The sequence below is a fragment of the Maniola hyperantus genome, chromosome 7 (genome assembly GCF_902806685.2).
Source record: "Maniola hyperantus chromosome 7, iAphHyp1.2, whole genome shotgun sequence".
NCBI classification, from domain to species: domain Eukaryota; kingdom Metazoa; phylum Arthropoda; class Insecta; order Lepidoptera; family Nymphalidae; genus Maniola; species Maniola hyperantus.
Window position 1 is genome coordinate 16283123 of NC_048542.1, and position 11849 is coordinate 16294971.

Below are 11849 nucleotides of genomic sequence, written 5' to 3' on the forward strand. Positions count from 1 at the left end.
GGAAATAACTATCGGAGGGGATAAAATTTTTATCCTTTCCTCGGGGAGAAAATTTTCCGGCCCATGCTAGGCCTGCTGCAGTAGTATCTAATATTCTAAGAATGAGTCAAGGCCACTATTTATTACGGGCAACTTTACCCCACACGGACAATTTTACGTTTCCTCTAATTTTACCCTACCCTAATTACTAAAGAATAAAACGTGTGAAAATATACTCACAATTTAAAACGTTGTTATTTTATCTAATAATAAATTAAATAAAACGTTCTAAATACTACTATACAATATATATAATTTTGCGCGTGTGTTTTGTTATCATTTAAACAAGAATGTTAAAAAACTACGAGTTAAAGCCGCCCACCAAGGGTTCCGTAGCGTAATGTAATATAGCCAGAAATATTATAACAAATAGGTAAAACTTGTTTTTTTATTATCCGTTGTTATAGCGGCAATAGAAATACACACACTGTAAATTTTTTAACTTTCTACCTATTACGGTTCATGAGATACAGTGGGAGTGTCCTTGGAGTGGAGTTCCCTTTATTAGAAGACTTGCGGGTGACGATGTTAGATGGGATCGTACGCGGGGAAGAGGGGCCGGTCTTCTTCGGACCGGCCCCTCTTCCCCGCTCGCCGGATCCAACCCCTCAATCCTAATTTTGCAGAGTTAATACTGGCCGCCTAAGTTATCAAGATTCATAAAATGTTCATAGTGAATTAATCTTGTAGGTACCAAGCAACGACTTTATGCTTAAACTACAAGTCACAGCTCTTCAACCCTGATGATGTAGGGTACAGCACTCCTAAACTATAGTGATTCAGGAACTGCGGATGATGCAATTTTATTTTTCGTGCCAAAGCATAGACTACCCCATTGAACTTCGGATCCCAACTCCTCAATGCTGATGCTGCAAGGTAATGAACTCCTAAGCCGTGAGGATTCGGGAATTTCTGATGGTGAATTGATATTTTAGGTATCAAGCAATGACTACTTACACTAAAAAGCTTAAAATAAAAAAAAAATTAAAAAACCGACTTCCAAAACCACTAATTGTTTCTAGTTTCTACACGTCGTCGTCTAGGAATGTATGTATAAAGTCGGGCGAGCATAAAAGAAACTAGAAATCAAAGCGTGTAGCTTGTAGCGTGTAGTGAAACAAAAGTTATTTTTTACTTTGTAGTGGTTTTGGAAGTCAGTTTTTTAATATTTTTCTTTTATTACCCCTAATGCTTTTTATCGGTTATATTTACCTAAATTAGTTACCTAAAGTTGTTAACTCAATAATAATTGTTTTCGTGATAAGCTATAACCCATTTTCGTCTAACTGGTTTTTGAGCGTTTTTCTAGAGTATTTTTGACTGCTCTTCTTTCTGTGCTTCTTTGGTAACCTATGATATATCATATCTCTGAGGAGACCCTACAGCACGTAAAGTCACACGCAAAACGGTTGACCACAGAATCAGTACCCTTATTATAAATGCGAAAGAGTGCTTGTTTGTTGGTTTGTCCTTCAATCACGTCGCAACGGTGCAACGGATTGAGGTGATTTTTTGCATGGGTACAGTACAGATAAATACCCGGGGAAGGACATGGCTACTTTTTATCCCGGAAAATCAAAGAGTTCCCACGGGATTTTTAAAAACCTAAATCCACGCGGGCGAAGCCGTGGGCATCAGCTAGTTAAAACTATAACTGTACAGAAATCGCCCAGTTATTTAGTTACTTATACAAATAAGTAGGAGTAATAATATGTGTAATATTTTAGATAGATTTGTAAATGTAAATAAAAATCTATTCCTGAAGGTACTTTATTTCGAAATCAACAAGTATAGCACTAACAACATTTATTTGAACTAACAAAACAATAAAAAAATGTAACAATTCTTCGAACATCAATTATTTTAAAACTTCAAACTCATAAAGTACAATTAAATAAAATTAGAAACAGTAATCTTTAGTAATATTTTGCCAATATTTTATAACGGAATCTATGCCTTTTTCTGCGATCATCATAGTCGGGGCTGCCGTGTTCCCGCGTATGACAACAGGCATTATCGAGGCGTCGATCACTCTCAGCCGCTTCACCCCGTACACTCGCAGCTCGCTGTCTACTACTGCCTTCTTATCCGATTTCGGGCCCATCTTGCATCCTCCACACTGGTGATGAGTAGTCGAAGTGTAATGTCTAATCAAGCAAAGGAAGTACTCATCTGTGCCCCAGTCGTGTTCTGTACAATGTGGCATTTTTTCGCGAACGAAATATGCTCCACGTGATCTAAAGGCTTCTGTCTCTTCTAAACCTAACACAAACGGTATGCTTTTCATGAGTGGTGCTATATCCCTCTCGTCGCCGAGGTAATTGGCATGTATTTCTGGATACCCGTTTGGATCATCTTTATTTAACAACATTTTCCCTCTACTTTTTGGCACTACATTCATAATTCTCGGTAATACACCGTTATAGTAAGAAGTGGGCAAAATTGGGACCCTTTCGTATGTTATTGGATCTTGCAGGAATTCTTCCCAGCAGGGGACGTCCATAAATTGAAGTTGTATGTCTGGTACTTCCAAGTGGGGCTCCGATTTTATAAATGAACATGACATAATCGGACCGAGCCCGGCGAGCGGACCTTTCTTAATTTTCATTTCAGCGAACTCCTTCATATCACTCAACATTTGATCTTGACTGACTGTCGTGGCAGTTTCATTCGATAACGCGACTACCAAGCCGTTAAATGAAACGTGATCTTGGAGATTCTCGCCGACCGCTAGATCTTGTACTACAGGAATATTTAGGCTTTCCAAATGCTCTCTCGGGCCTATTCCTGACAACATCAGTAGTTTTGCTGTGTTGACGACTCCGGCGCAAGCTATTACCTCTTTTTTGGCATACGCGGTGTACTTCTTGCCATCTTTGATGTATTCTACTCCTCGAGCAGTTTTAGTATCATCTATAAGTATTTTCGTAACTTCGCAGTGGGGTTTAACGTCTAAATTTGGTCTCGTATGGCGGATATTGTGTATGAAAGCCGAATAGGCAGATACGCGTTGGCCATCAGCTGAAAATGTCTGTGCCTGCATGGCGCACTCTTGCGTGGCTCCATTAAAGTCGCACATAGGTACTCCTTTCTCGTTGGACGCTTCCGTCAACATGGTCGCAGGTCCGTCTAGGCCAGGGAACCAAGACACACACTGTTCCCCTTTCACACCGTGAAACTCACTATCGACCGCGTATTTATTCAAATTTCTTTCAGATTTCATGAAATATGGAAGCACCTGAAAATAAAAAAGTTAAATAAAATCCAAAGTAAATCGGGGAATATATTTTCAGCTGCTGAATTTTTACATTAAAAGATTATCGGGATTCGGAGACTGAGTAGAGAGTCCTGATACTTACCTCTTTATAGCTCCACCCAGGGTTACCCATACGTGCCCACTCGTCATAATCTACTTTGTTGCCTCGGACGTACGCCATTGCGTTGATGGCGGTCGAACCACCCATTCCTTTACCTCTAAAATTAAAAAAAGTGTCTTATATACTGATCACCTATGACACCCGGATTTTGTCCGCGTGAATATTTAGGTTTTTTAAATTCGCGTGGAAATTCTTCGATTTTCCAATTAAAAATATAGTGTACTCAAAATAAACTGGCATAATTCCACTTGAGACCGTCATCTCTATATATAAAAATGAATCGCTGAATGTGTTGCTGATCGCAGATCTCGAGTACAGCTGAACCGATTTCGCTAATTCTTTTTTCATAATATTCCTTGAAGTACGAGGGTGGTTCTTGCGGAGAGAAAAAATTATAAAAAATCCTGAAAAATAATCTACTGTTAGGCGGTACGAAGTTCACTGGCAGCTAGTTAACAATAACAATAGGATTAAGTCGTGACGGGTGAATTCAAAAGTATGAACACTGAGGTTGAACCGGCTCCTTTAAAAATGAATGGGATCTACGACTGTTTGGTTTATTACCTATTGTTTACGTGGCATGTTGAATGTAATCCTATTGTTATTGCTAATGACGATCTCAAGTGGAATAGAATAGAATAGAATAGAATGTTTTTTTTATTCATGTAAACTTTTTAAAAGTGCTTATGAATACCGTACAAGAAAATATACCTAGCACTTTTTAATTTTTTAGGGTTCCGTAGTAAACAAGGAATCATAGTTTCGGCATGTCCGTCCGTCTGTCTGTCTGTCCGTCCGTCCGTCCTCGGTTAATATCAAAGACTATTAGTGCTAGAAATCTGTTATTTGGCATGGGTATAAATATTAATCACGCCGACAAAGTGGTGAAATAAAATTTTGATAAATATTTTTTTTAGGGTAGCTCCCTTAGGTAGTGTAAAGTGGGGATGAACTTTTTTTCTCGTCTACCCCATAGTGTGGGATATCGTTGAATAGGTCTTTTAAAAATACTGTGGGTCTGGGAACATCATTTTACTAGATCCGTTTGTAAAATATGAATTTTAAAGTGTTAATTTTTATTAGAGTCAAGTGTCCCCCCCCCCCCCCCTCCCGCCCCTCTATCAGCCAAATGGTAGTATATAGGAACATGAAAAAATTCACAGCAGTAGTATATATTATAATCAATTTTAAAGGAAAACTATCATGGCTAAGTAGGGTTCACAGGTTAAGGAGTTACATCTGTTTTTCGAGGATTGTGACTACGGAACCCTACACTGCGCGTGGCCCGCCACGCACTTGGCCGGTTTTTAAATTTACATGGTGGTCATTTTGACATTTTTAGTAGGCATTTGTTATTATACCGTCAATTGTCATATCTTACTGGTCTCTGACAAATACACACTGTAAAAATTTCAACACTACCTATCACGGACATGGTGGAGGTGCTCCTCCCCCAGTCCGCACAAGCATGCACCACTCTCCACGAGACACATGACAGACGGACGGACGGACGTACAGCGGAGGCTTAGTAATAGGCACCTATCGGGTATGTTTCCTTGAAACTAAAATCGAAGCTCATATGTTACCTCGGCCAGCCACATCTTCCCCCAGGAAATGCGAGGCAGCTGTTCCCGTTGGGTTCCGAGGAGTACTTCCAGTCGAGGCTGGAGCCCCCGAGGGTGGTGAAGAAGCCGGGCACTCCCGTCACCTCAGGCTCCTCGCCGCCAGCTTCCAGGAGCATGACCTGATAGCACGAGTTGTGTAAAGAAAGGCGGATTGAAACAAATTGTTATTAAAAACCAGCCAAGTGCGAGTCAGGCTCGCGCAACGACGGTTCCGTACTACAGTCGTATTTTTTCGACATTTTGCACGATAATTCAAAAGCTATGATGCATAAAAATAAATAAAAATCTGTTTTAGAATGTAAAGGTGAAGACCTTTCATATGATACCCCACTTGATATAGTCACTCACTTCGAAAGTTGAAAATACTAATTATTAGTTCATGACCACAATTTAATTTTTTTTGTGTGATCTAACCCTAGATTCACGGTTTTCAGATTTTTCCCCAAATGTCAGCTATAAGATCTACCTACCTGCCAAATTTCATGATTCTAGGTCAACGGGAAGTACCCTGTAGGTTTCTTGACAGACAGACAGACAGACAACAAAGTGATCCTATAAGGGTTCCGTTTTTCCTTTTGAGGTACGGAACCCTAAAAACAATTAAAACACGGCAATTGTGAAAAACCAAATTTAATTTAAATTTCGCGAGCAGACCCGTGTCTTGGACCTTAAGTTACCTTCCAATTGGGGTTCTCAGTGAGTCTGTTAGCTACGATAGAGCCCGCCGCTCCCGCGCCCACTACTATGAAGTCATACTCCTGCCCATCTACGGGTTCTCTTTTGCACATCTCCTGCTTCGTCTGCTCCGCGGATCCGCCGAACAGCTGCACCATCAGGCTGAGGTACACGAACCCGAAGTCGGAACATGCCGTCACCGGCGTGCAAGGAGGACACACCTCCGTAAGGTTGAGGGGCTGCCAAATCATTTCGATCTGAAAAATTACTAAATGATAACCCCAAAACCGGGCTATTCTCGCATATTCACAGACCACACATCTCTCTCTCCGGTCGTTCCTTCATTGCTGAAGATCGTGGTCCTGGCAAACTGCCCTCGAATGGGTTATCTGCTTCCATCGGCTTCTGCGATCACCACATATATAGACGCCTAGTAGCTGGACACCCCGTTCCCTACCCTCATTCCGAACATTATCTTTTTTTTTTACTAGAGGACGCCCGCGACTTCGTCCGCGTGGATTTAGGTTTTTAAAAATCCCGTGGGAACTCTTCTTCGATTTTCCGGGATAATAAGTAGCCTATGTCCTACCCCGGGATGCAAGTTATCGCTGTACCAAGTTTCGTAAAAGTCGGTTGAACGGATGGGCTGTGAAAGGCTAGCAGACAGACAGACAGACACACTTTCGCATTTATAATATTAGTATGGATATGGATTTAGGGGCTTTTATATTTATATAAGTACATGTCAGCCCCATTATAATCGAAGTACATACTATCAAAACAAGAAATTTTTAACCTAATGAAATAACACAAATACTAAAAAAGAAAAAGTTAAACGAGTAACAAAAAAGTTACACTGTCTTCAAGAAATAAGGCTTATGGATTCAAACAGACTTATGGCAACTTAAAAAGCAAACTTAAACAGACTCAACCCGCAATCGCGCAGTAGGTCTTAAACAGCTAAATTATAGTATGACAACGGACTAACCTGATCTTCTAAATTGCAGCTAGATCAAAATATAAAAATATAAAGAGCACAGTATGACGTTTCCGCGGGGAGGGGAGGTCCGCCGCCTTGCCTCACCAGAAATATGAGGAACTATCTTGCACCGACTTTTTATATGAAAGCATTATGTACATTAATATGTCAATAAGTTTTATTGAATCCATCCAGTATGTACAAATATAGTCATGAATATAATTTCACGTGTCTGCACATCTAATTACTAGCATATGCTCGCGACTTCATCCGCGTAGACTACATAAATTTCAAACCCCTATTTTACCCCCTTAGGAGTTAAATTTTCAAAAATCCTTTCTTAGTGGATGCCTACGTCATAATAGCTATCTGCATGCCAAATTTCAGCCCGATCCCTCTAGTAGTTTGAGCTGTGCTTTGATAGATCAGTCAGTCAGTCAGTCAATCAGTCAGCTTTTCCTTTCATATATTTCTATATAGCTTATGCTCGCGACTTCGTTCACGTCGACTACACAAATTTTAATACCCTTATTCACCCCTTTAGGGGTTGAATTTTCAAAAATCCTTTCTTAGCGGATGCCTACGTCATAATAGCTATCTGCATGCCAAATTTCAGCCCGATCCGTCCAGTAGTTTGAGCTGTGCGTTGATAGATCAGTCAGTTAGTCAACTTTTCGTTTTATATATTTAGATTATAATTCGTATGGCGGGATAAGGTAGAAGAAATGAGGAGATCCGTACGAGAACCAGAGTAACACACATAGCTCAAAGTGAAGTGGCAATATGCAGAATTCGAAAAGCTGATAGACGTTGGGGTCCCAAGGTGCTGGAATGGCGACCTCGGACAACGGACATCAAACGAAGGACAGACATCCGCGACAGTACAAGGGACCTATATCCAGCAGTGGTGTATCGGTTGATGATGATGGTGATGAAATTGTAGTAGAATAATTTTTTTTACAAAAAAAATAAAAACCGACTTCGATACACAAACACTAAAAATTGAAAAATAATTTTATTTATTACCGAATATATTATGTATACAAGAGTTAATATAGTTCCATAATAATACTTTTTGGTGCCGGTGCCAATTAGCTTTAGCTGCGCGAATCGTCTAGATTTCATATTTTTATGAGACTCCACAATAGCACCTCATTGGCACCGACCCCAAAAAATATTATTATCGAACTATATTAACTCTTGTATACATAATATTATATTCGGTAAAAAAATAAAATTATTTTTCAATTTTTAGTGTTTGTGTATCGAAGTCGGTTTTTATTTTTTTTGTAAAAAAAATTTATTTCACAATTTTAGTGGCCCCATGGAATTATGCTATGACTGGTTAAAAATCTTCTGTTTACTAAGCTATTACACTGATCGCGAACAATTTACTCTTATCCGTTGAGGAGTTCCAGTATCTATCTTCGAAGATGTTCATCAGATCTTCACCAAATTTAAATGGGACCAACTTTGAAGTATACCCTTTCAAACAAAAAAAGAATTTTCAAAATCGGTCCAGGCGCCTTCGAGTAATCGGAGAACATACATAAAAAATAAAAATAAAAAAAATAAAAAAAGATTCCGACGAATTGAGAACCTCCTCCTTTTTTTGAAGTCGGTTAAAAATAGGAGCGTCGAGGAGAAGTCGTGTGCACATGCCTAGTCTTAAGGCACACATCTAATTCACATCTGTTTTAATAAAGCAATCGATGATATTTATTTAGCTTTCTTTTGTAACGTCAAAGGAAGTAAAGTCTTTGAGCTAAAGTCGAGTCAATTTCAGCCAATAGTGAGAGAGTCGGTCCAGAGGTCAATACCAACTATAACGGCTATCATACTATAGCAGTGTTTCCCATTTGCCGGGTCGCGACCTGGTACCGGACCATCAAAATAAAATCCCGGGTACAACATTCCCGCATTGTTTTAAAAATATTACCAACTATCGATAAATGTAATATATTAATATAATAAATGTGTAATATTTTACCCAATGGAACCAGCCCCCCAATTGTGTAACAAAAACGTATTCATCGTTATCGTAATCGTCAACAAATTCTGCCCTTTGATTGGCTGTGAAAAAATGTAAACAGCGAATCAACCAATCAAAGGGCAGAATTTTTTGACGATTACAATAACGATGAATAAGTATGTTTTTCTTACACAATCGGGGGGCTGCTTGGGTCTGGTTGGGTTGGGTGCTTAAAAGTGTTAAGTGGGTCATGAAGAGGCAATGTAAAAATGACCGGGCCATGGCAGAACAATGTTTGGGAAACACTGCTGACATAGTAGGGGACAAGTCGACAAGGGGTCGACAAGGGGTCGACAGATCGACACACACAGCACAGCCGTCGAGCTAGCCCGGTGCGGGCGAGCGCGGGTGACGTGAAAGGTCCTAGATTTTCATTTCACACGTAAATCTTTAACAACTAGGTACTTACAATAATTTGCGATTGTAATTCCGATATTCGACAAACATTACTAGTAGTTTGACGTAATTAATTTGACTAATCAAAGTATCTAAGTATTTAATTTGACTAATCAAAACTATGTACACGTTGTTCGGTATATCATAAGTCATAACATATTGCATGCTAATAGTCAGAATTTGGCTGTACCTTTTTGTTTTGTAATATCTGCACTGTTTACCCATATTCGCAATAAAGAAATTTGAATTTGAATTTGAATTTGAATTTGAAATTGACGACCTCCCTGGCGCAGTCGTGAGCGCTGTGGTCTTATTAGTGGGAGGTCCCGGGTTCGATTCCTGGCAGGGGTTTGGAATTTTATAATTTCTAAATTTCTGGTCTGGTCTGGTGGTAGGCTTCGGCCGTGGCTAGAAGCGATTTAGCGTTCCGGTACGATGCCGTGTAGAAACCAAACCCTTCCAGGTTAGCCCGCTATCATCTTAGACTGCATCATCACTTACCATCAGGTGAGATTGCAGTCAAGGGCTAACTTGTATCTGAATAAAAAAAAAAAAAAAGTTTAAAGTCGCGTTTCAGTATTTCCGACTTCAAAAAAGGAGTTGGTTCTCAATCCGGCCCGTTTTTTTTAAATGTATGTACAGCGATTTTTTCGAGGTTTATAGACCGATTTGTATAATTTTTTTTTTAAATCAACAGAGGATGTTTCCGTGATGGTCGCATGAACATTCTAGATACAACTCCTCAATCCTGATGCTGCAGGGTTACTGCCCGCCTAAGTTATCTAGATTCAGTAAGTGTTCATAGTGAATAAATGTTGTAGGTACCAAACAACGACTTCATGCTTGGACTCCAAGTCCCAACTCCTCAACCCTGATGATGCAGGGTACAGCACTTCTAAACTATAGTGATTCAGGAACCACGGATGATGCAATATTATTTTTGATGCCAAGCATAGACTACACCATGAAAATTATACTAGGATCCCAACTCCTTAATCCTGATGCTGCAAAGTACTGAACTCCTCAGCCGTGGGGATTCGGGAATTTCTGATGGTGAAACAACGGCTTCATGATTACACTCCAAGTCCGAACTCCTTAAACCCGATGATGCATGGTACAGCACTCATAAACCAAGAGATGCACGAACTGTTCCTGGTGAAATAACATTGTAAATGCCGAAAATAGACTTTGTTATTGAATTCCAAGTCCCATATCTTCAACCCTGATGCTCTAAGGTACTGAACTCCTAAGCCGTGTGGATTTGGAAAGTTTTGCTGGTGAATTGATATTTTGGGTACCAAGCAAAGACTACTTACACTAAAAAGCTTAAAATAAATAAAATATTTAAAAAACCGACTTCCATACGAAGTGAAAAATAACTTTTGTTTCTACACGTGTATGTATGTATGTATGATGTCGGGCGAGCATAATAACATAAACTAGAAATCAAAGCCTGAAGCTCGTCCCACTTCAACATAGATAGGTACACGTGTAGAAACAAAAGTTATTTTTTACTTTGTAGTTTGGAAGTCGGTTTTTTTTTATTAAACTCTACAGAGAATAATAATATTATATCTACGTAATATCTTGTTACTAAGTACTTAATAGTCTTGTCATCAGTATAAAATTGTGTTTTAAAGTGGCCTTGAAATATTGAATGAATAACATGTTTTTTCAGCTGATTCATGCATTTTACAGCGACGCGACGGACGAGACAGTCTATAGCAGTGGCGTGCATAGGGTTTAAAGCCAGGGTAAGCGGTAGTTAGGTGAGCAAGTCAAAGAATAATGAGCATTGAGCAATTTCAACCGAGTTAACTATTTCTTGGGTAAGCAGCGCTTTTATGCCTCTATGAGTTGCACGCCACTGGTCTATAGGTACCTACTTACGGACCATTATGCAATGGTGGAAATGTAGTGTGCACCCACGCCATGGCGGAAAGTGAGGGATGGAAGGGGCGATTCGCCCCGGGCCGGCCCTTGAGGACAGTTCACGACCATTGAATTACTATGTATTACTTCATCATCATCATCATCATCATCATCATCATCATCATCATCATCATCATCATCATCATCATCATCATCATCATCATCATCATCAGCCTGTGGACATCTACTGTTGGACATAGGCCTTCTCTAAAGAGCGCCACCACACCCGGTCCTCAGCCTTCCTCATCCAGCCACTTCCCGCCAGCCTCTTTATATCGTCGGTCCATCGTGCTGGAGGGCGTCCCACATTACGCTTGCTTAAACGCGGTCTCCACTCATGGACTTTCCGGCTCCAACGGCCATCGCTTGCTAATAGTTTGGGCTATGTCAGTGACCTTGGTTCTCCTGCGGATCTTCCTCATTTCGGATCTTATCCCTCAGGGAAACTCCTAAGATAGCCCTCTCCATAGCTCGCTGAGCGACTTTGAATTTGTGAACAAGGCCGTTTGTCAGTGTCCACGTTTCAGCACCATAGGTGAGGACGGCAAGAACACACTGGTTGAAGACTTTCGTCTTCAGGCACTGGGAAATTGACGATGAGAAGATCTGACTCAATACTCAATATCAACAGGGGAACTTGTAACAAAACGTCGAGGCTTCGAAGTCATTAGCAAGCGTCAATGTTACCTACTATACATTTGACGCTAGGTCCTTACCTAGTTGTTTCGTAGCCTACCTAGACCTTTCTAGGTAGGCTATGAAACGACTATTCTTTGATTCACGAGTTTTAGGAT

At 40.1% G+C, this 11849-nt stretch overlaps 1 protein-coding gene across 1 annotated transcript; it reads right to left on the reverse strand.

The window, feature by feature from the left end:
* Window positions 1-1935: 1935 nt before the first annotated feature.
* Window positions 1936-5967, reverse strand: LOC117984098 (glucose dehydrogenase [FAD, quinone]-like). Its single transcript, XM_034970748.2, has 4 exons — window positions 5719-5967; window positions 5003-5160; window positions 3399-3513; window positions 1936-3277 (listed from the first exon to the last, which is right to left on the reverse strand). Exons 1-4 carry the CDS (start codon window positions 5965-5967, stop codon window positions 1940-1942), a joined length of 1860 nt encoding a protein of 619 aa, XP_034826639.2. The 3' UTR covers window positions 1936-1939.
* Between the last annotated feature and the right edge of the window lie 5882 nt (window positions 5968-11849).

Coding starts and splice junctions, on each gene's coding strand:
- LOC117984098 (XM_034970748.2), bottom strand. CDS start 5,967: ATGATTTGGCAGCCCCTCAACCTTACGGAGGTGTGTCCTCCTTGCACG. Junction 5,161..5,718: donor CTGAGAACCCCAATTGGAAG/GTAACTTAAGGT, acceptor TCGTGCTATCAG/GTCATGCTCCTGGAAGCTGG. Junction 3,278..3,398: donor CTGGGTGGAGCTATAAAGAG/GTAAGTATCAGG, acceptor TTTTATTTTCAG/GTGCTTCCATATTTCATGAA.